This window comes from Trichosurus vulpecula, chromosome 8 (assembly GCF_011100635.1).
Source record: "Trichosurus vulpecula isolate mTriVul1 chromosome 8, mTriVul1.pri, whole genome shotgun sequence".
Classification (NCBI taxonomy): domain Eukaryota; kingdom Metazoa; phylum Chordata; class Mammalia; order Diprotodontia; family Phalangeridae; genus Trichosurus; species Trichosurus vulpecula.
Genome location: NC_050580.1, coordinates 83,034,621 through 83,059,280, shown reverse-complemented (window position 1 = coordinate 83,059,280; position 24,660 = coordinate 83,034,621). Strand labels below are relative to the sequence as shown.

At 38.7% G+C, this 24,660-nt stretch overlaps 1 protein-coding gene across 6 annotated transcripts in view; it reads left to right on the top strand.

Moving 5' to 3' along the window:
* Positions 1-1,361: 1,361 nt before the first annotated feature.
* The window catches only part of EXOC6 (exocyst complex component 6), a 226,665-nt gene continuing 203,366 nt past the window's right edge, over positions 1,362-24,660 (top strand). For 4 of the 6 annotated variants that reach the window (XM_036735138.1, XM_036735135.1, XM_036735134.1 and 1 more), the window contains exon 1: positions 1,409-1,509. In XM_036735138.1, coding sequence (XP_036591033.1) covers positions 1,409-1,509 — 101 coding nt within the window. Of the gene's footprint in view, positions 1,510-24,660 lie in introns of all 6 variants that reach the window. The other 2 variants (XM_036735137.1, XM_036735136.1) reach the window with 1 other exon arrangement.

Below are 24,660 nucleotides of genomic sequence, written 5' to 3'. Positions count from 1 at the left end.
GAAAACAACTTGACCCAGGCAGTATGCGTAAAATTCACATCCAGTCTTTCACCTTTGTAAAGTACATTTTCTCATGTCTTCTTTGGCACCAAGTTTAGTCCTTGTAAAACCCAACTTTTTTATTTAAACTGCTTCCATTGGTGGTGTTGTAGTCATTGGGCACGGTTTTCCTGATTCTGCTTAGTTCACTTTGTATCAGTTCATATACATTCTATGCTTTTCTTTATTCTTCGTGACAGTTTCTTACAGTGCGGTGATATTCCATCGCATTCATATATGGCAATTTATTTCACTATTCCCCTACTGACTGGCACCTACTTTGTTTCCAGTTCTTTGCTACCACAAAAAAGTTACTATAATGTGATACTATATACGTATATAACATGTATGGTATACATAGTATACAAGTGGTTATATACATTATATAAATATTTTGTCATTTATGAGTACTTTCTTTTTGTCCTTGATCTCCTTGTAACATTATGCTTAATAGTGGGATCTCTAAGTAAGGGGTATGGACGTTTCAGTCATTTCCCTTGTCTGGTAATCTAAATTCCTTTCCAGAATAGTTGGTTCGATTCACAAACCATGCGGTGTTGTCTCTCTTCAGGACCCCCTTCCACACTATCTTTTGTCATCTTTGCTAATTTCCTGGGTGTCAGTGAAATTTCAGAATTGTTTTGATTTGCATTTTTCTTACTGTGATCTGGAACCTTCTTTCACACCCAAACATCCTGATTTTACAGGTGAGGTATCGGAAGCTCAATTGAAACTAAGTTAAGTGAACAAGTGTATAATTAAGTGCTTACTGTGCTAGGTGCAGGGGGCTAAGCGGTACGCATAGTAGGCGCTTAATAGTATTGAAGATGGTAAGGACTGTCCCTGCCCGGGAGCTAGTTACATCTTAAGTCACTGGAGGCAGGAGTGGTTTGCGGAAGATTACAGGGCGTTAGGCCAAGAGGCAATCCGAGCACCCCAGGTCTCGGCCGCTGCTAGGATCTTCGAATCGCACAGTAGGTCTTCACTCACTAGGCAACCTGTTGTGATGTGAAACTCTTTGGCTCTTTACAGAAAACCGTTCAAGCCCAGGATATGTCACTAGCGGCCACCGCAGTCACCTAGGTGACTCCCTCCACTTTATTGAGGCCAAAACGGCCGCCACCTGACCCATGCGGCGGCGGGGCCCAGACGGGCCCTTTGCCACGTGGGAAGGCCGGGAGGGGGCGATACGGGAGGGGACTGGGGCGGGGGGGGGGGGCAGGAGCCGAGCGCTCGCGCTCCTCCCGCCCCCGCGCGCCGCTCCCCTGCGCTCCCCCCCCCCCGCCCACTCCCCGGCCCCGCCCGCTCCCGAGCTCGCGGCTCTCCGGCTCTCGCGCCGCCGCGGCTGTTGGCTCTGCCTCAGTCCAAGATGGCGGAGGGCGGTGAGGGCCTGGCGGCCGTCCCCGAACACGAGCGGATCCTGCAGGAGATCGAGAGCACCGATACTGCCTGCGTAGGGCCTACCCTTCGGTAAATCCGCGCGGCTTCCCGGTCTTTCCTGATCTCCAAGGGCCCCGGACTGGGGGTGGCGGCCGTTGCCCTCCCCCCGCCCCCGCTCCCCCCCGGTCCTCGCCGCCGCCGAGGGAGGGGGCAGCGTGCGGGGAAGCCCGGCCCTGACAGGTGACACGGGGTCGGCCGGGGGCGCGGGGCTCTGTGGGCGGGCCGCTGGGCCGGGAGGCTGCACCTGCCAGCTCGGCCCGCGGCCGGCAACAGCCCGAGCTGTCACCGGACTCCCCGGGAGGAGGGGCCGGCGGCGTCGGCGGCTTTGACACTCTGGCCTCTTCCCCTCCCCCTCCCCTGCAGCCCCGCCCGCTCCTGCGGGGGAGGGGTCGCGGCGGGGGGGCGGGTGGGGGTGCGGCAGAGGGCTGGCTGGCTGAGGCGCCCTCTGCGAACCTCAGCCCTGCCCGGCGCAGCCTACGGTGGAAGGCTGGTGGCCGAGGTGCCGGCGTGGGGCTGGGCGGCTGACATTCATTACTGTTATCACCCTGGGCCTGTGTAGACTGGAGCGGGAGGGGAGAGGTGCTGTAAAGACTGTGTATTAGCATATTCTGCATGCACAGAATTGGGCCACTGAATTGGAATTTTAATTTATTTAACTTAAGATAAAAGCGGCATTATCTTTCCCATAAATCTACACCGTTGTGTAAAAGCCACAGATATTTAACAATTTGTTTTGTTGACTTTTTTTAAAGTCATCTTTATTTCTGGTTATACTTCTTCTTTCCCTTACCCAGCATAGCATCCATTGTTTTAATGATAAAAAAGAGGGAAAAAAAAACCAGCCCAACAAAATTAATCAACATATCTACTGTACCTGACAGCATGTGCAATTTTCTGCATCCATTTTTTTTTGTACATGCACATTGTAAGCACTTAATGCTTCTTTCATTCCCTATCCCCCCTACCCCCAAAAGAAAAAGTGAGGAAGTGATATTTTCTCAACTATTCTATTTTCTCAAATCTTCTTTAGGGCCAACTTGATTGCTATCATCACACTGCATTCAGTTTCTTGTTTTTGTTGTTTTTACATTATTGTCAGTGTGATTTAAAAAAAAACATGTGGTTCTGCTTACTTCACTTAGCAGCATCTGTTGATAAACCTCTTCTTTGCTTCCCAGAATCCTCATACTCTTCTTACAGGACAGTAGCATTCCATTACACTAAGGTACAATTCCATTACACTAAGGTACACAATTTCTTTGTTCATCATTCCATAGGAATCTCCTTTCCTTTCTGTTCTTTTCGTTTGTTATGAATATTTTGTCGCATATGGGATTTTTTCTTTCTACCTTTGACCTTTTTCAGGATATATGCCTAGTAGTAGGATTTCTGAGTCAAGTGACTTTCCAATGGCTTGAGAGAGAAGAGATGGAAAGCAGATGAATCAATCTGGATGCAGTTGAGTTCTTTGAGGAAAGGACTTGAATTAGGGTAGAGGCCATATGGATTGAAAGAACGGGATGATAAAAGAGGCCTTATCAAGTTAGAATAAGGTTTTGGTAACTGATTAGATGTGGGTGGTTAGGGAAAGGGTAGAATCAAAGATGATTCCAAGGTTGCAGACCTGAGTGACTCTAATGATTGTGTGCCATCCTTAGAAATGGGAAAGTCTGGAGGAGAGGTGGATTTGGGAAGAAACAAAAGAGGTCTGTCAGTTTTTGGCAGGCCTGTGGGACATCCACTTGTCCTATAGGCAATTAGTAATTTGGCAGGATTAGATTGCAGGACAGAGGTTAGGGCTAGATAGTTCATCCATCATCTATTTACCAATTTATTATTTTTCCTTTCAGCATTCTCCTTCAATACATACACATATAGGCACAGCTAACTACAATTTGTACATCCTTAACTTTAGTTGGTGTTTAAACTGTCAGTATTTTTTTCATTCCAGCTCTCTTCTTCCCTTTTTTCCAGTGTTTGTTTATGTTAATGCTGCTCTTTGTTAGTGCCTCACATTCATTTCCTAGTTAACCTTAATCCATTTTTCACAGACATTCTCATTAGCTCTAGAATATTGGTTCTTTGGGATTTTGTTCATTTCCTTTGCTATCTATTATTCTTTGTTGTCCTATAACTACCCTTTGCTATTGGAACTTTGGTGTGTTTCTCAAGAGATTTTAGAAGTGGTTGGGTGGTATTTTGATTAACTGGAATACCTATGGGAATACCTATAGGTCAGAGAAGTAAGAGAAAAGTGAAAGAGAAAGTTGTCAGTTTGAAAGCATCAAGGCCTGGAATTGGGAGGGCTTTTGCTGAAGTTTGGATTTCTAGGCAGGCCTAGAAAGTAAGTCTTGGGAAGTTAATGATTAAAAGGCTTTTTCAAATAATGAACTAAAAAGCAGGGAATACATTTAAAATTTTTTGAGTCTTCTATTCTGACGTCTTTCTGCATGAATCTTTTTGGATGAGGTTCACTACTGGACTGTGGGCTCTGTGTAGGGAGTTTCTTTGGATAGTGGCATCCTCTGTGCCTCTAGATTGGCTCCACAAAATCCTAGTGGTATCCCAGGCAAAAAAATTTTTGTTTTGAGTTCTTTTGGGAGGATTTAGATGGTTTCATAGCAAGCCTAAGTTTTTCTGGGCCTGAACTGAATTCCGCTCTTTCTGGCCCATTGGACCTGCGAACCTATGACGGATGATCTTGTCCAGCAGACAGCTCCCATTATCATACCTTTTTCTTTCTCATATTCAGATTCTCTCTCTTTGCTGACTTTGTCCAGGTCTCTTCCTATCCTCAAAAATCCTTTGCTAATCTTAATATCCCTGCTTGCTATCTTCCCATATCCCTCTTTTTCTTCTCAGGTAAACTCCTTGAAAAGCCATCTATACTTGGTGCTTACATTATACACCTCTCATTCTCTTGAAAATCCTCTGCATCCTGGCTTCCACCTTTGTCACTTAACTGAAAATGCTCTTTCCAAAGTTACTAATTCATTCTTTCTAAAAAATTTATTTTTATTTTCAGTTCCAAATTCTCTCTTCAGCCCTCCCTCACCCATTGAGAAGGCAAGCAGTATGATACTCCTTATACATGTGAAGTCATACAAAACATTTCCATGTTAGCCATGTTCCAAAAAAAAGAAAAGAAAAATAAAGAGAAAAATATGCTTCAGTTTTCACTTTGAATCCATCAGTTCTCTGTCTGGAGGTAGATAGCATTTCTATTACATCATGAGTCCTTTAGAATCATGTTAGATCATTGTATTGATCAAAGGTACTTAGTTTTACACAGTTGATTATCTTCACTATGTTGCTGTTACTGTGTAAATTGTTCTTTTGATTCTGTTCACTTTGCCTCAGTTCATGGTAAGTCTTCCCAGGGTTTTCTGAGACCATCCTTTTCATCATTTTAAAAAAGAAAATATTTTATTTTTCCCCAATTATACTTAAAAACAATTTTTAACATTCGTTTTTAAAAAATTTGAGTTCCAAATTCTTTCTCTGTCCCACACTCATTGAGGAGGCAAACAATTTGATATAGGTTATACATGCGCAGTCATGCAAAACAAATTTCCATATTAACCATGTTACAAAAGGAAACAGACACAAAAAAAACCCAAGAAAAATAAAGTAAGAAAAAATAGGTTTTGATCTGCATTCAGAGTCAATCAGTTCTTTCTCTGGAGGTAGATGGCATTTTTCCTCATAAGTCCTTTGGAAATGTCTTAGATCATCGCATTGCTGAGAATAGCTAAGTCATTTACAGTTGATCATTGTCCAATATTGCTATTACTATGTACAATTTTTTCCTGGTTCTGCTAATTTCACTGTGCCTTAGTTCATGAAGTCTTCCAAGGCTTTTCTGAGAGCATTCTACTCATAATTTTTTTTAATTTTTAAAAAATTATTTTATTTTTTTTTAAATTTTAAATTTATTTATTTAACATATTTAGTTTTCAGCATTGATTTTCACAAGAGTTTGAATTACAAATTTTTCCTCCATTTCTACCCTCCCCCCCACTCCAAGATGGCATATATTCTGGTTGCCCTGTTCCCCAGTCAGCCCTCCCTTCTGTCACCCCACTCTTCTCCCATCCCCTTTTCCCTTCCTGTCTTGTAGGGCAAGATAAATTTCTACGCCCCATTGCCTGTTTATCTTATTTTCTAGTTGCATGCAAAAACTTTTTTTTTTGTTTTTGAATATCTGTTTTTAAAACTTTGAGTTCCAACTTCTCTCCCCTCTTCCCTTCCCACCCACCCTCCCTAAGAAGTCAAGCAATTCAACATAGGCCACATGTGTATCATTATGTATAACCCCTCCACAATACTCATGTTGTGAAAGACCAACTATATTTTGCTCCTTCCCAACCCATCCCCCTTTATTGAATTTTCTCCCTTGACCCTGTCCCGCTTCCAAAAGTGTTTGTTTTTGATTACCACCACCCTCATCTGCCCTCCCCTCCATCATCCCCCCCCTCCCTTGTTTTTATCTTCTTCCCTCTTCTTTCCTGTGGGGTAAGATACCCAATTGAGTATGTATGGTATTCCCTCCTCAGGCCAAATTTGCTGAGAGCAAGATTCATTCATTCCCTCCTCACCTGCCCTCTCCCCTCCTCCCACAGAACTGCTTCCTCTTGCCACCTTTATGCAAGATAATCCACCCCATTCTATCTCTCCCTATCTCCCTCTCTCAATATATTTCTCTCTCATCCCTTAATTTGATTTTATTTCTTTTAGATATCTTCCCTTCATCTTCAACTCACCCTGTGTCCGCTCTCTCTCTCTCTCTCCATATACATATATACACACACACATACATATATACATACATACACATTCACTTATATATATATACACACACACATAAACATATATATATGCATATTCCCTTCAGCTACCCTAATACTGAGGTCTCATGAATCATACACATCATCTTTCCATGTAGGAATGTAAACAAAACAGTTCAACTTTAGTAAGTCCCTTGCAATTTCTTTTTCTTGTTCTTTTTGATTACCTTTTCATGCTTCTCTTGATTCTTGTGTTTGAAAGTCAAATTTTCTATTCAGTTCTGGTCTTTTCACTAAGAAAGCTTGAAAGTCCTCTATTTTATTGAAAATCCATATTTTGCCTTGGAACATGATACTCAGTTTTGCTGGGTAGGTGATTCTAGGTTTTAATCCTAGCTCCATTGACCTCTGGAATATTGTATTCCAAGCCCTTAGATCTCTTAATGTAGAAGCTGCCAGATCTTGCGTTATTCTGATTATGTTTCCACAATACTCAAATTGTTTCTTTCTGGCTGCTTGCAGTATTTTCTCCTTGATCTGGGAGCTCTGGAATTTGGCGACAATATTCTTAGGAGATTTCTTTTTGGGATCTATTTGAGGAGGCGATTGATAGATTCTTTCAATTTCTATTTTGCCCTGTGGCTCTTGAATATCAGGGCAGTTCTCCTTGATAATTTCTTGAAAGATGATATCTAGGCTCTTTTTTTGATCATGGCTTTCAGGTAGTCCAATAATTTTTAAATTATCTCTGCTGGATCTATTTTCCAGGTCAGTGGTTTTTCCAATGAGATATTTCACATTGTCTTCCATTTTTTCATTCCTTTGGTTCTGTTTTATAATATCTTGATTTCTCATGAAGTCACTAGCTTCCACTTGCTCCAATCTAATTTTTAAGGTAGTATTTTCTTCAGTGGTCCGTTGGACCTCCTTTTCCATTTGGCTAATTCTGCCTTTCAAGGCATTCTTCTCCTCATTGGCTTTTTTGAGCTCTTTTGCCATTTGAGTTAGTTTGTTTTTTAAGGTGTTGTTTTCTTCAGTGTATTTTTCAGTATTTTTTTGGGTCTCCTTTAGCAAGTCATTGACTTGTTTTTCATGGTTTTCTCACATCCTTCTCATTTCTCTTCCCAATTTTTCCTCTACTTCTCTTACTTGCTTTTCCAAATCCTTTTTGAGCTCTTCCCTGGCGTGGGACTGATTCTTGTTTTTCTTGGAGGCTTTTGGTGTAGACTCTTGCACTTTGTTGACTTCTTTAGGCTGTATGTTTTGGTGTTCTTTGTCAGCAAAGAAGGAATCCAAAGTCTGAGACTGAATCTGGGTGTGTTTTCACTGCCTGGCCATATTCCCAACCAACTTACTTGACCCTTGAGTTTTTCAGTGGGGTATGACTGCTTGTAGACTAAAGAGTTCTGTGTTCCACGTTTGGGGGGGAGGTGCCGGCTCTGCCACACCATCACTCCTCCTTCTCCAAGAACCTCCAACCCGCACTGGGCTTAGATCTTCATCAGGCTCTTCACTCCTGCTCTGATCCACCACTTAATTCCTCCCACCAGGTGGGCTTGGGGCTGGAAGCAACAGCAGCTGTAGCTGCCCCACCTCCGCTGCCCCAGGGGCGGTGGCTGAACCTCGAACTCCTTCCACTCCTGCAGCTTTTCCCACTAACCTTCTCTGCTGTCTTTGGTGTCTGTGGGTTGAGAGGTCTGGTAACTGCCGCAGCTCACTGATGCAGGGCACTAAGGCCCGCTCCGCCTGGCTCCTGGTCTGTTTGGTCCGTGCCGCTCATGCTGGGCTCTGGTCCGCTCTCAGCTCCCAGCTCCATGTGGGATAGACCTCACCCAGAGACCATCCAGGCTGTCCTGGGCTGGAGCCCTGCTTCCCTCTGCTGTTTTGTGAGTTCTGCAGTTCTAGAATTGGTTCAGAGCCATTTTTTATAGGTTTTTGGAGGGACTTGGCAGGGAGCTCATGCTAGTCCCTGCTTTCCAGCTGCCATCTTGGCTCTGCTCCTCTCTACTCATAATTTCTTATAGTACAATAGTATTCCATTACAATCATATACCACAGCTTGTTTAGGCATTCCCCAATCGATGGGCATCCCCTCAATTTCCAATTCTTTGCCACCATAAAAAAGAACTGCTACAAATATTTTTGGGTATATGAGTCCTTTTCCTTTTTGTTTTTTCTCTCTTTGGGATATAGACTTAGTAGCAGTATTGATGGGTCAAAGGGTATGTTTTCATGGTGTTTTAGCCCTTTGGGCATAGTTCCAAATTGTTCTCCAGAATGGTTGAATCAGTTCACAACTCCACCAATAATGCATTAGTGTCTCAGTTTTCCCATATTCCTACCAACATTTTCCTTTTCTGTCATAATTAGCCAGCCTGATAGGTGTGGGGTAGTACCTCAGAGGTATTTTAATTTGCATATCTCTAATCAATAGTGATTTAGATTTAGGGCATTTTTTGGTTTATGACTGTAGCTTTGATTACATTATCTGAGAACTGCTTGATCATATCTTTTGGCTACTTATCAATTGGGCAATGGCTCTTATTTTTATAAATTTAACTGAGTTCTCTATGTATTTGAGAAATGAGGCCTTTATCTGAGAAACTTATTATAAATTTTTTTCACTGTTATGATTACTGTGTATTTCCATTCATCTTATTTTTCCCTGTTTATACTGCTTTCTCTCCTTTAACCCTGTCCTTCCTCAAAAGTGTTTTGCTTCAGATTACTGCCTCTCCCAATCCATCCTCCCCTCTGTCCATGCCCCCTCCCCCACTCTTATTCCCTTTCCCTCCTATTTTTCTTTAGGGTAAGACAGATTTCTATGCCCAACTGAGTGTGTCTGTTATTCCCTCTTTGAGTCAATACCAGTGACAGTAAGGTTCAAGTGCCCCCCCCCATCTTCTCCTCCACTGTAAAAATTCTTTTGTACCTCTTTTATGTGAGATAATTTACCCCATTTTACTTCTCCCTTTCCCCTTTTCCCAATGCATTCCTCTTCCTCACTCAAGTTTTTTAGATATTATTCCATCATATTAAACTCACACCTGTATTCTCTCTGTATGCTCCTTCTAACTGCCCTAATAATGAGGAAGTTCTTAGGAGTTACAAGTATCATCTTCCCATTAGGAATGTAAACAGTTTACTTTTATAGAATCCCTTATGATTTCTCTTTCCTGTTTACCTTTCTATACTTTTTCTTGAATCTTCGGTTTGAAGGTCAAGTTTTTTGTTCAGCTCTGATCTTTTCATCAGGAATACCTGAAAGTCTTCTGTTTCATTGAATGTCTTATGTTTTTTGCCTGAAGGATTATACTCAGTTTCTGAGCTTTGCTGGGTAGGTGATTCTTGGTTGTAATCCTAGCTGGTTTGTTCTCTGGAATATCATATTCCAAGCCCTCTGCTCCTTTAATGTTGAAGCTGCTAAATCTTATATTATCATGTCTGTGACTCCATGATATTTGAATTGTTTCTTTCTGGCTGTTTGCAATATTTTCTCCTTGACCTGGGAGCTCTGGAATTTGGCTATAATATTCCTGAGAGTTTTCATTTAGGGATCTCTTTTAGGAGGTGATGGGTGGATTCCTTCAGTTTCTATTTCACTCTCTGATTCTACAATATCAGGGCAGTTTTCCTTGATAATTTCTTCAATGATGATGTCTAGGTTCTTTTTTTTGATCATTGCTTTCAGGTAGTCCAATAATTCTTAAATTCTCTCTCCTTGATCTATTTTCCAGATCACTTATTTTACCAATGAGATATTTCACTTTTTAAAGTTTTTTTTCTCATTCTTTTGATTTTGTTGTTTCTTGATGTCTTATGGAGTCATTAGCTTCCTCTTGCTCAATTCCAGTTTGTAAGGAATCATTTTCTTCAGTGGGCCATTTTCCATATGGCCAATTTTACTCTTTAACGAGTTCTTTTCTTCAGTGAATTTTTGTACCTCATTTTCCATTTGGCCAGTTCTCCTTTTTAGGGAGTTCTGTTCATTGGATTTTTGTGCCTCTTTGGCCATTTGGTCTATTCTGCTTTTTAAGGTGTTATTTTCTTTAGTTTTTTTTTTTTTGTGTGTGTGTGTGCCTCCTTTACCAAGCTGTTGACTCTTTTTTTAATGATTTTTGTTTCATCACTGTCATTTCTTTTCTGTGTTTTTCCTCTTCCTCTTATATTTGATTTTTAAAATCCTTTTTGAGCTCTCCTAGGAAATCTTTTTGGGCCTGAGACCACATGCCAGTTTTCTTTGCCTTTGGCTGTAGTAGTTTTGACTTGGTTGCACTCTTCTGAGTTTGTTTTGATCTTCCCTGTCATCATAGTAACTTTCTATAGTCAAGTTCTTTTTTTGTTGTTTGCTTATTTTCCCTTCTATTTCTTGACTTTTAACTCTGTGTTAAAGGGTGGGGCTCTTCTCCTGGGATGGAGAGGACTCTGTTTTAGTCCTTTCTTAGTTCTGTTCTCAGAGCTAGTTCTGGGAGTCTGTAAATTTTCAGTTTTTCCAAAGCGGTATGAACTAAGGATAGTGTGGTCACTTCTCTCCTGGCCTGTGCTTTGGTCTTTGAGTGACTACAAGCAGTCTTTTCCACACTTCAATTGTGACTAGGGTCCCCAGTCTCCTGTGGCCATAAGCTCTGGTGTGCTAGTATTTCTCTTTTCTCTGGGACTGCTACCTAGGACTGTGACCCAAATCCATGTATAGTCAATGCAACAGAGTCCTGCAACCAGTGCCAGCAAAAGGACCCCTGTAATCTAATTTTGACCAGTTGTCTGGTCCCTTCTTTGGGTTGAGAACTTGGGAAGATGCTACTGCCACTGCTGATTCAGTCATCCCCCAAGGCCTGCCACTGGTTTGCTGGGGTATGGTCTGCACTGGAGTGTGCTCCACTCTCCCTCTGGTTTGACAGACCTTTCCTATTGATGTTCTAAATTATCTTGGGCTGAAAAACTGTTTTACCCTTTCATTTTCTGGGTTCTGCCACTCTAGAATTTGTTCTGAGGTATTTAAAATTATTTGGAGGGGTATTTGGGAGAGCTCAGGTGACTTTTTCTCTACCATCTTGGCTCTGCTACCCTCTTCATAATTTTTTAAAGTGCAATAGTCTTCCATCATCACATTCATATACTATAATCTGTTCAACCATTTCCCAGTTGGTAGTTATCCCCTCAGTTTCCAATTCTTTGGTTGTTTTCAGTTGTGTGCAACTCTTTGTGATCCCATTTGGAGTTTTCATGACAAAGATGCTGGAGTGGTTTGCCATTTCCTTCTGCAACTCATTTTATAGGTAAGGAAACTGAGGAAAACAGGATTAAGTGATTTACTCAGGATCACAGAACTAGTTAAGTGTCTGAGGTCAGATTTGATCTTAGGAAGAGTCTTTTTGACTCTAGACCCAGCTCTCTACTACACCACCTAGCTGTCCTTCCAGTTCTTTGTCATTATAAATAGAGAGACTGTCAATATTTTTGTACATATAAGTCCTTTTCCTTTTTCTTTCATCTTGGGATACAGACCTAGTAGTGGTATTGCTGGGTATGCACAGTTTTATAGCCCTTTGGACCTAGTTCCAAATTATTCTCCAGAATAGTTGAACTAGTTCATAACTCCACCTGCAGTGCATTCAGCCTTCTGAAACTGGGTCTTGACCCACAGTTTAAGAAGAGCTGAAGAGGCCGCAAGTGGAAAGTTTAAGAAGCTCCACATTAGTATACCTATTTTCCTACAACCCCTCTAGCACCTGTCATTTTCTTTTTCAGTCCTGTTAGCCAATCTGGTAGGTGTGTGGTGGTACCTTAGAGTTGTTTTAATTTGCACTTCTTTAATCACTAGTGATTTTGAGCATTTTTTCATATGTTTATATGTAGCTTTGATTACTTCGTCTGAAAACTGACCATATCCCTTGACCATTTATCAGTTGGGAAAAATTATTTCTTTATTGCCAAATTTTATGGCCTTTTCTCAGTCCTTATCTTTCTTGACCTCTCTGTGACTTTTGAGACTGGTGACCATTTTCTCCTCTCAGGGTTTTCCTGTCACTGTTCGCTTAGTTCTCCTCTTACCAGTCTAACCATTACTTGGTTTCTTGTGCTGCATCTTCATTCATAACACTTACTTACTTAGTACATAACTTAGTACATAACACTTACTTAGTAACTTACTTAGTAACTGCAAGTTTCCCCTCCTCCCCAAACTCTGTCCTAGGCCCTCATTTCTTTTTTATACTCTTTTACTTGATGAACTCATTACCCTTCATAGGTCTAGTTTTCATCAGTATGTAGAGGACTATCACGTCTTTATAACCAGCCCTAGTTTTTCCTGAGCTTCATTCCTGTATCATTAACTTCCTATTTGGACATTTTGAGCTGGTTGTCATCCAGGCATCTCAAACTCAGTATGTACAAAACAGAACTCATCTTTACCCTCAAATTCACCCTTGTGTCAAGGGCACCATCATCCTCTCAGTCACTCAGGTTTGTAACTTTGGTGTCATTCTGATCTCCATGCTCTCATTCATACCACTCACATAGCCACCATCACTTCTCAGACTTATATTGCAATAGCCTCCTAATTGGGCTTCCTGCCTCTAGTCTCATTTCACTCTAATCTATCCTGTCAAAGTGATTTTCCTAAGGCATAGATCTACTCAATAAATTTTAGGAGCTCCTTGTTACCTCCACAATCAAATACACATTTTTCTTTCAGAATTTGAAGCTCATTACAACTTGAATCCTGCCTACCTTTCCAGTCTTCTTACACATTACTCTCTTCCACATACTCTATGGGCTAGCCATACTGGCCTACTTGGCGATCCTGACATTCCTGACACATGACACTACACTTCTTAGCCTTTGCATAGACTATCTCTCATGCCTAGAATGCTCTTCCCCTCAGATTACCTTATATCTACTGAAGACATATACCTATGTATATATAAGTTGTATCACTCTTTAGAATGTAAACTCCTTGAGAGAATGGACTTGTTTTTTCCTTTTCTTGTACCGTTAGGACTTAGCACAATAACTGGAACATAGTAAGTATATGTTGATTGTTTAGAAATGACCTATTTTCTATTTTCCCTTAGGTCAAGGATTTTCTAGGGCTAGTTTTGGGGAATTGACAGAGGGAGTAGTATCTCTGGAAATGGCCTAGGTTAGGGGTGGGAACCTGCAGACAACATATGGCCTTTTAGGTCCTTGAGTGGGGCCTTTTGACTGAGTCCAAGTTTTATAGAACCAATCCTTTTATTAAGGGGATTTGTTCTGTGAAGTTTGGATTCAGTCCAAGGGCCACACTTGAGGTCCTAGGCCAACACTATACTAATTCAAAAGAAAAGGATTTAGGTGGAGTCAGATTAACATAGGAAGTTCAGATTCTGCTAGTATTTGGTTCACTGTATTCAGCTCTGAATGTTGCATCCCTTGAATGGGCAGGAAGGCCAGGCACCATCAGCTCTTGATTGTGCAGGTTGTGAATTTCCTGTATACCTTGTTAATTGTTTCTTGCCACTTTTGATTGGGGCTGTGGCCATGTACCCATGTTGAGAGCGTGTTCAATATATTTTATTTTTGAAAATAAGTAAAGATTATATATATTCTTTTTTATTACGAACTTGATAAACATAAACAGACATGAACATTTTCATATTCAAAGGAGAGAAAAACATTATACATGAAACCTAAATCTCTGTTATTTGTAGATTACTTTTTTCAAAGGATATATTAAACTTAATGTGACAGTTCCAACACTACCTTGCTTGTATGTGTCTTCTGCTTTTTTTTGAGTATTTTTAACGGTTTCTTTGATGTTCTTTGTTTTGGCATCACTATCTTGTTTGGTATCACTTTGTGGTTTGGCATCTGTATTTTAGCATTACTCTGTGGTTGGTCATTGCGTTATAGTTTTTAAGGCTTTTAGAGATTTCCTTTGTAGTATTGTGATCATTGCACAAGTTACTTTCCTGGTTCAATTTGCTTCACTATCAGTTCATATGACTCTTCTCAAATTTCTTGGACTCTATCCCTTTTGTAATTTCTTACCACATGATAATATTCCATCAATTTTCACATGCCATAATTTGTTCAGCTGTCACCCAGTTGATCTGACACCTACTTTGTTACTGGTTCTTTGCTGCAGCAAAAAGTGCTGTTATAGTTTTTTTTTGTTCTTGTTTTTGTCTTTGCATATGACTCCCTTTCCTCTATCTTTGATCTTAATGGTATGTATGACTAGTTGTACAGCCCTCCCTCACTTAAATCTCATTCACTTGCAAGTCATGGCATCACCTTCCTGATGTCATGGTCCTCTTAGAGAATGAAGGACAAACAATAACAACAATGTATGAGTAGTAGTGTAGTACTATTAGTAGCCACAATTTAATGGTTTTTTTGAGTAGTGTCCAGAATTCCTTTTCAGAATATTTGGGTTAGTTCATAAGGCCCCCAGGAGTGCATTAGGGTGCCTGTCCACCCAAAATTGTCACTTTCCTTTTTGGTCATCTTTGCCAGTTTGATGGGTATGAGATAGAACTTTTGAGTTATTTTTAATTGGCATCTCTCTTATCATTAGTGATTTGGAGCACTTTTTCATATTGTTAGCTTGCATTGATTCTTTGGAGACTGCGTGTTCATATCCTTTAAGTATTCATCCATCTATTGGGAAATGGCTCTTGTTCTTGTATATGCCTATCGATTAGCTGTATAGCTTAGATATCATACTCATATCAGGTAAATTTACTGCAAAGATTTTCTCTAATTTACCAGTTTCCTTCCTAATTTTAACTATATTGATTTTGTTTGTGCAAGAACTTTTTGATTTTACGTACTTAAGATTGTCCATTTTATTTCCTGTTATTTTCTCTATGCCTTTTTGGGTCTGGAACTCTTTCTTTATCCATACTTGTGAAAGATACCTCCTTCTCTACTCCTCTAGTTTGTGGTATGACTTTTTATATCTAGGTCAGGTATGCATTTGGAGTTTATTGTAACATTGGTATGAGATATTGCTCTAAATCTATTTTCTGCCTACCTTAAGCCTGCTTTCTTTTTTTAAAATTAGTTTATTTATTTTTAGCTTTTAGCATTCACTTCCATAAGTTTTAAATTTTCTCCCCCTCCATCCCCCTGCCCTCCCCAAGACAGCATGCAATCTGATATAGGCTCTATATGTACATTCATAATAAACACATTTTCACATTAGTCATGTTGCATAGAAGAATTATAACAAATGGGAGAAATCCTGAGAAAGAAAACAAAACAAAAAAGAAAATAGTCTGCTTTACTCTGCATTCTGACTCCATAATTCTTTTTCTGGATGTGGATGGCACTTTCAATCATTAGTCCTTTGGACTTGTCTTAGGTCTTTGCGTTGTTGAGAAGGGCTAAGTTTGTCAAAATCAGTCATTGCCCACTGTGGTTAAGCCTACTTTCCACTGAAAGTGCTATCCTATTTTCTCACCAGTTTTTGTCAAATAGTTCTTCTTCAGTGGGTTCTTTCCCAAAGAATCCTTGACTTTGTTGAAAATGCTTGAACATGCTACCATATTCAGTTGCTTCTTTTCCCAGGGTTTAAAACTTTTCATTTGCATGTTAAAAAATTGTGCATTCCAATAACCAAAATCATTTGAACAAAAAACTGGTATTCTTTTTGTATTTTACAGTTTTCCAGGACCTTGGTACAGCTTTGCATTTTACCTTTTAAACTATATTTACCGTGGTTTCCCCCAGGTTCTTCTTTCATGAACCTGTAAGCTCTTTGTATGCCGCCAGGCCCCAAATTAGTCAGATATGCAGATGGAAAGGTCTCACAATTCAGCCTTCTAATACTGAAAGGGACAGTGCAGTCATTTAAACTTTATCAAATCTTTAATTTTGTATCATACAAAATTAAAGAAAAAAAAAGAAGTGAAAAAGGCAGTGCTTGTGGAATATATAGTGCACTTCAGCAGGGCAGACTTCATTACGATTGTCCCTCTTCCATTCATTTGTTTTGTTTTGAAGGTAATGTGTTTTTATCTTGTGTTCCTCTCTTTTTCACATTCAGCTTATCGAATTTCTTAATCTCAATTATATCTGGTTTGTGAGACATTTTTTGCAGATTAAGCAACTATGGGCAGAGTGCACCAGTAAGTGAAATGTCTGGCATATCAGCTCAGATCTGTTCTTCATTTGCTTCTTTGTGTTGTGTATCTAATCTGCTCCTTTAATAAAATCCTCTAATGTTTTAGCAAAATTTTTATAAAATTGTTAAAATTGCAAATATAAATTTTGACCCTTTAAAGGGATGAATTTGTTATTCTCTACTCAGATGGAATACCTTTACTAATTGTTAGAAATATGCTTGACACTGAAATGCAGGTATCAAGAACAATTTATTTTAGAAGAATCCAAAGGAATTGGAAACGTTCTTGGCCAGGAGTGGACTTGGCTCTTCTTTGGGAAGAGGAAGTGCTGTTCACAAAAATGAGATCAGTTTTATAATGTTAATTCAGTACATTCCCACCCTCAGGGCATGGATTGATTCCCACCTCAGAGACCAATTGGTCTGCTCCCTTCTGAGTCTCCCCTTGTCATATGTCCCATGTTCAAAAATGGTGGAAAACTCCTTCCTGTGGGTATGTAAGGTAATGTTCAATTAGTCAATTAAGCATGCATAATAGCCATTTGACCCAGTTCTCTTTTCAATCCTGACCATTATCTGGCCTGTTTAGGCCAATTTTCCTAACATCCTGAGTTGTGGTTTTTGCAGAACTACAAGCTTTATTCAGATTGGTTAGGGACCCTTATCCTGGTTAATTTTTACTCCTTTGTTCAAGTCGACAGTTATTCTGTGGAACTTAATTAATTCTTCTGTGGAAACCTAACTTTCCCTAACTTTTACTAATCTCTCACATAATGATTCTAAATAAGTCAAGGTATTACTGTGCTTTTTAAGTGTTTGGAAGGGAACCAAGCCCAGTACAGGAGGTTAATCATGTATATTTGGGTGTCATTTTATGTTATACTGAATTAGAACATCGCCCATTAATTTGGTGTTTTTTTTTTTTAAGAGAAGTGTGATTTGTTATTTTAAGTACTTTCTTCAACAGCAAAAGTATAATTTTTTTAAATTTAGAAATTTATTCTGTTTAATCCACAAGCTTTATATAGCTTTATTTTAAAAAACCAACAAAAAAACCCAACAAAAACCAAAATAAAATAAAACGGTGAAAACATGACAATATCCAAAATTGAGATCCTTCCACTTTTCAAAAGCAAGAGCTCTGAAAGTTCAGTCTACCAACTGGAAGAACCCTAACAAGACAAGAATTATGAATGAGGCAATGATATCATTTCACAAACAGAATTTTATGTAACTGAAGGAACCTTTCTGGGACATAACTGTCTTTACAAGCAAATGAGGGGTGAGGTGGCAGAACAAGACAGGAAAAAATGGAATTCCAGTGTTCCAAATCAACTAGTTACAACATCAGTATAAGCCCACAGTGTCCTGGCGAACAGCATGCGTTTGTTTTCTGGACCGTCCTAAGAGCTCTAATCTTGATTCACTTCAGCAGAGATGACAGCAACGGGAAAAGAGTGTGGTGTTAAAAATGCTACAGCAAAAGTATAATTATTTTAACATAATGCATCTGCATGGTTTTTGGAATTTCTGATTATTTTAATTATTGTTTACTTTTTCTTTTGACCATCACTGTAATTTCTTTGGTATAGGGAGTTTTTGTTGAAGGATTTCCTGTACTGTTGAAGATCAGCAACTTCTCTGCATATTGTAATCACAGAGTTGGGCCAGCAGGCACAGAGAGGTTAAGTCACTTTGCCCAGGGTCATAGCCACTATGTGTCAGAAGTGAGACTGAAACCTAGGTTTTCCTTAATTTCAGGCCATCCGTATATCCATTATGTCATGCTGCTTTTCATATTTTAGTTACAAATAAAAAAACCCAAATTAAATATAATATTTCATCCAGAAATGCCAGAGAAACTATAAATTTTAGGTTATATGTATAACCCAGTAGTCACTGTGTTCCTCTTTATTTATACAGCAACAAAGACAAGTGGCCTTGAGTTTTCATTTCTCGTCAGTTATTTTTCAATTAGTGGAAAAGAAAGAAAAATTTATTTCTATATGTTCAGAAAAATCTACTTCATTCACTAAATAAAAGTTTAATCAAACACTTATGGGCCCACTATTGTACTGGCTCCCAGGGATACAAAGACAAATAATACCTGCCTTCAGGGAGTTTACATTCTATTAGGGTAAACAACACATATGCATATAATTGGTACAAAATATATATAAAGCAAATACAAAGTATTTGGCAGGGGAGATAGGAAAGCCCCTGGCAACTGGAAAGGCCTCCTGTATATAAGATGTGGTGCTTCAACCAGAGGTGCCAACAGGTATAGGTAAGGAGAGGGTGTTTTCCAGGCCTTCTTTGCAAAAGGACAGAACTGGGAGGTAGAATGTTAAACGTATAGCAAACAGTTAAGTAGGCCAGTTTGTCTGTATGATAGAATGTATAAGGTCTAATTAGGTTAGAAAGGTAGACTGGAATCAAATTGTGAAGGATTTTAAATGCCATAGGTGTTCATATTTAATTCTAGAGACAGTGGGGTGCCATTGCAGCCTCTTGAGCCACTAAGTGATGTGGTTAGATCTGTGCTTTCAGAATATTGCTAGAAAAGCTGTGAAGACTATGTATTTGAAGTGGGAGAAGCTGGAGGCAGGCAGCAGACGTTAGGAGGGGAAAAGTAATAAGAGCCTGAACTAGGTTGGTGGTCATGTGAGAGGATAGAAGGGGAAGGATGCAAAAGTCAAGTTAGCTAACATTTATTAAGTACTTAATATGTACCAGGCACTCTAATAAGCATTGAGGAGCCAAAGAAAGGCAGAATATTACCTTCCCTCAAGGAACTATATGATGAATTGGAAGTAATCTCAGAGGAAAAGCACTAGAATAAGGGAAGCCAGGAAAGGCTTGTTGCAGAAGGTGGAATTTTAATTGAGACTTGAAGGAAGCCAGGAGATGGAGGTGAGAAGGATGATAATACCAGACATGAGGGACATGGTATTTTGTATGAGGACTAGCAAAGAGCCCAATGTTATTTGGAGCGCCTTCTATTCTCTCTATTCTCTTTTTTCTGTCTAGATGTAGTGCATCTGCTGGAGAATACAGTGAGAATGAATATATAGACAGTGAGGAAATTGAAGGCCAGCAAGGGGTCCCTTAAACCCAGAATCAGGCCAGGCATGGAGGGGTTCGATAGGTAGACCACAGCTACTCTGTATTAGATTTTTATTTTGTTTTGCTCTCAATAACTATTGATTAGAGATATACAAATTAAAACAACTCTGAGATATCACCTCACACCTGTCAGTTTGGCTAATATGACAAAAAACGAAAATGATAAATATTGGAGGGGATGTGGGAAAAATGGGACAATAATGCTTGTTGGTGGAATTGTGACCGATACAACCATTCTGGAGAGCAATTTGGAGCTATGCCCAAAGGGCACCTTTGATCTAGCAATACCACTTCTAGGTCTATATCCCACAGAGATCACTAAAAAGGGAAAAGGGCCAACATGTAGCAAAATATTTGTAGCAGCTCTTCTTGTGGTGGCAAAGTATTGGGAATTGAGGGGACGCCCATCAGTTGGGGAATGGCTGAACAAGTTGTGGTATCTGAATGCAATGGAATACTGTTGTGCTATAAGAAATGACAAGCAGGATGATTTCAGAAAAACCTGGAAAGACTTACATGAACTGAAACAAAGTGAAGTGAGCAGAACTGGGAAAACATTGTACATAGTAACAGCAATGAAGAATTGTGAATGACTTAAATATTCTCAGCAATACAATCCCAAAGTACTCATGATGAAGCATGCTTTCTACCTCCAGAGAAAGAATCAATACTGTCTGAATACAGACTGAAGCATGCTGTTTTTCCCTCCCTCCCTTCCTTCCTCTCTTCCTTCCTTCTTTTTTCTTTCTTTCTCTCTTCTTTCTTTCTCTCTCTCATAAAATGAGAAATGTTTTGCATGATTGGACATGTATAACCTATATTGAATTGCTTACCTCCTCAGGACAAGGAAGGGAAGGAGGGAGAAAGTGATAGAATTTGGAGCTTAAAACTTAAAAAAACCCAAATGTTAAAAAAATTATTTTAACATGCAGTTGGGGAAAAGTAAAATATTATAGAATAAAAAAAACTCGATTTTTAAAAATTCCTGTCTTAAAACACCAAAACAGAACATTTGCATATATAAAGCAAAATACTGTCTCTTTCATACTTCTTGCTTTAAAAATATACATAATAAATTTCATACTTTATAAAACTCCTGCTTCTCTATACTTCCTTCTGTCCTCTTAATTTTAAGAAAATGTTTTAATGGTTTTCTTTTTGGACATCATTATTGCTATGCTTCCTCTTCTCCTTCCCTCCCCAACCTCCCTTGCAGGGGTAATTCAGTGATCTGTGGATTCTTTCTGCTATCACTTTGCTCTATAGTTCTAATAGATCGTGGCAGTTTTCGTTTATGATGTTTGAAATAGAGTCAAATGTATTGTTTCCTATTGTTTTCTGGAAGTATAGTGATTCTTTTTTAAAAAATTATTTTATTTTTGTTACATTTGAATTCCGAGCTATTTCTCCCTTTCCCTCTCAACCCAGCACTAGAGAAGGCCGCCATTTAACGCAGATATATATGTGAAGCTGTACAATACATAGTGCTATATATCAGTTCTTTCTCTGGAGGTGGATACCATCTTTCTTCATAGTTTATTTGTGGTTGCTTTGAATATTCATATAACAGAAGAGCTTAGTCATTCACATTTACTCTGTGAACAATATTGCTGTTACTGTATATAATATTCTCTTGGTTCTACTCATTTTACTCTTCATTATTTAATGTAAGTCTTTCCATGTTGCCCTAAAATTAACCTGCTCATCATTTCTTAGAGCACAGTAGTATTCCATCACAAGCATATACTACAGCTTACTCAGCCATTCCCGAATTTGATTGGCATCCTCTCAATTTCCTGTTCTTTGCCCCCAGAAAGAGAGCTGCTATAAATATTTTGGAACATATGGGTTCTTTTCCTTTTTCCCTGATCACCTTGGGAAACAGACCTAATAGTGGTATTGCTGGGTCAAAGGGTATATATACTCAGTTTTATAACTCTTGGAGCGTTAATTCCAGATTGGTCTCTAAAATGCTTGGATCAATTCATTCCACCAACTGTGTATAGTGTGTCAATTTTTCCATATCCCCTCTAACTTTTGTCATTTTCTCCTATCATTTTAACTAATCTGATAGATGTGAGATGATATCTCAAAGTTGTTTTAATATGCATTTCTTTAATCAATGATGATTTAGAGCATTTTTTCATATGTTTACATGTAGCTTTGATTTCTTCCTCTGAATGCTGCCTCTTCATATCCTTTGACTATTTATCAATTGGGGAATGATTCACATTCTTATAAATTTGACAGAGTTCTCTATATATTGAGATATGAAGACTTCATTTGAGAAATTGTCTATTTAAATATTTTTCTCTAACTTTCTACTTTCCTTCTAATCTTGGCTACCTTCATTTTATTTGTACAAACCCTTTTTAATTTAACATAATCAAAATTATCCATTTTACGTTTCTCAGTGCTGTCTCTCTCTTATTTATTCATAAATTCTTCTCCTCTCCATAAGTGTGATAGGTAATATGTTTCATACTCTTCTAATTCCCTTTACATCTAGGTTGTGTGTCCATTTTGACCTTATCTTGGTAAGTGGTGTAAGATATTATTCTATACCTAATTTCTGCCAGACTGCTTTCCAGCTTTCCCAACAATTTTTATCAAATAGTGTATTTTTATCCCCAAAGCTTAAGTCTTTACTTTTGTCAAACACAAGGTTATTGTATTCATTTACTACTGATCCACCTTTCTATTTCTTAGCGAGTACCAGATAGTTTTTCATAATTACTTGAAATTTAAGATCTGATACTGCTAAACCTCCTTCTTTTACATTTTTTTAACTAACTGAAAACATTTTTAACAGAAGTAAAAAGCTCTTTAAAAAAACCCCTCATATGAACCTACAACCCCATAAAGTTATACCTCTATATATCTTCCTGCTTTTCACTGTCAAATTCCTAGAAAAAAATGCTGATATTTATTATCTCCCCTTTTTCTTCTTCTCAGTATTTGTTATCTGGTTTCTACCCCCAGGCATCTGAAACTGTTCTCTGCACAGTTACTAAAGTTTTCCTAATTGACAATTATAATAGCCTTTTCTCACTATACCCCTCTTCTTAGAGTTCTTCATTACCTGTCACCTTCATGCCTTTCCAGTTTTCTTACAACTTACTCTTCTCCATGCACTCTTCTGTTTAGTGACACTGGCTTCTTTGCTAGTCCTCACACAAGATGACATCTCTTGATTTCATGCCTTTTCACTAATATCCCCATGCCTGGAATTATCTTCTTCCTCTGTCTTCTGGCTTCCTTCAAATCTCATTTAAAATTCCACCTTGAAGAAGCCTTTCCTGGTTTCCCACAATGCTAGTGCCTTTCCTCTGAGATTGCTTCTACTTTATCCTGAATATATCTCCATTGTATATAGTTGTTTGCATGTTGTCTCTTCTGTAAGACTGAGTTTCGTGAAGGCAAGGACTGATTTTACCCTTCTTATATCCCCAGTGCTAAGCATAGTGCATATTAAGTGCTTAATAAATACTGGTAAATTCGACTTTCTGACAGCACTCCTCTGCTTCCTACATCTTCATAATAAGGACCTTAGAGGAAAGGTTAAATGAATTGCTCTAGGATAAACATCTAATAAGTGGATGAGGTGGGATTAGAATTTAGGTCTTCCTGAGTTCTAAGTCCAGAGCCCTAACACCTCACTAAGCCACATTCCCTTTCAAAGTAACTACTCCTCCCTTTTAAAATTTCCAAAGTGGATTATTCTGCCTATCTACCTGTTGGAGGAAGTGACATAACCATATTGGGTTCATTAGAAATTTTTATTACCTTAACTGGGATTCCTTACTGCTTTTTGGCAATCCTTTTGCTCTCCCCTGTCTGACTTTAAAATGATAGATTTTTATTCACAATTTGTTTTTATATCATTTGCATTAACCTCTGTTTCCCTCCATTGCTTCTCAGAGCAATTATCTGTTATAAGAAAAGAATTTTTAAAAAGAGGAAGAGGAAAAGGAAAGGAAGAAGAAAAAAAATCAGCAAAACCAGTTTAAAGAAATCTGATGTATGTGCAGTGTTCTGTATCCCTGGGTACCCACTTCTGCAAATGAGTGGGGAGAACTATCGTATCTTTCCTTTGGGAACAAGCTGCTTCTTTATAATTTCATAAATTCAGTTTTTATTGTTTTATGGTGGTCGTTCTTTACATTTACATTGTTGTAATCATTGTGTCTTGTTTTCCTGACTCTACTTCATTTTACATCAATTCATATGAGCCTTTTCATGCTTCTCCGTATTACTTGTGTTCATTGTTTCTTGCAGCACGGTAATGTTCCATTACATTTACTTGCCACAGTTAATTTAGCTATTTTTCTTTCAGTGGGCATCTACTTTGTTTCTTATCCTTTGCTACCATAAAAAGTGCTGCTATGAATATTTTGGTACATTTTGCCAGTGACATTCTTGGCAGGGGATACACATAGCAGTGGAGTCTCTGGGTCAAAGTTAGCCACTTTCTATGCATAATTACAAATTACAGCACAGAATGGTTGTGCTAATGCACAGCTCCACAAACATTGCAAAAGGTACCTCTTTTCATATGCCTTCTAACACTAATTTGTCTTTTGTCATTTTTGCCAATTTTCTAGGTATGAAGTAAAACGTAAGGGTTATTTTGATGTATATGTTAGTGAACATTTTTCATATAGTTTTTTTTGCATAATTTGAACTATTTGTTCCTATCTTTGGACTACTTCTATATTAGCATTGAATGTTTTTGGCTTTAAATATTTCTGCAAATTGTCTATATATCTTCTATATAACACACTTTACATAGATTTTTGGTACAACTTTTTTTTTACTAGTTGAATGCTTTCCTTCTCATTCTAGATGCATTACTTTTGTTTGTGTGCAAACTTTTAAATTTCATATAATTAAAATTATCTGTTTTATCTTTGTAATTGTCTCTATCCCTTGTTTGTTTAAGAATTCATCCTCCATCCTTAAGTGTGAAAAGTATCTAATCTGTTTCTCTTCTGATTTTTCTCTGGTATGATTTTTAATATTTGGGACATGTATTCATTTTGAATTTGTTGTGGAAGAGTGTAAGATGTTGGTCTAAGGCTCTGAGCCCAATTTCTGCCTGACTACTTTTCCATTTTCCCAGTAATTCTCAGGTGACTTACTCTTCATTGAACTTCTCTC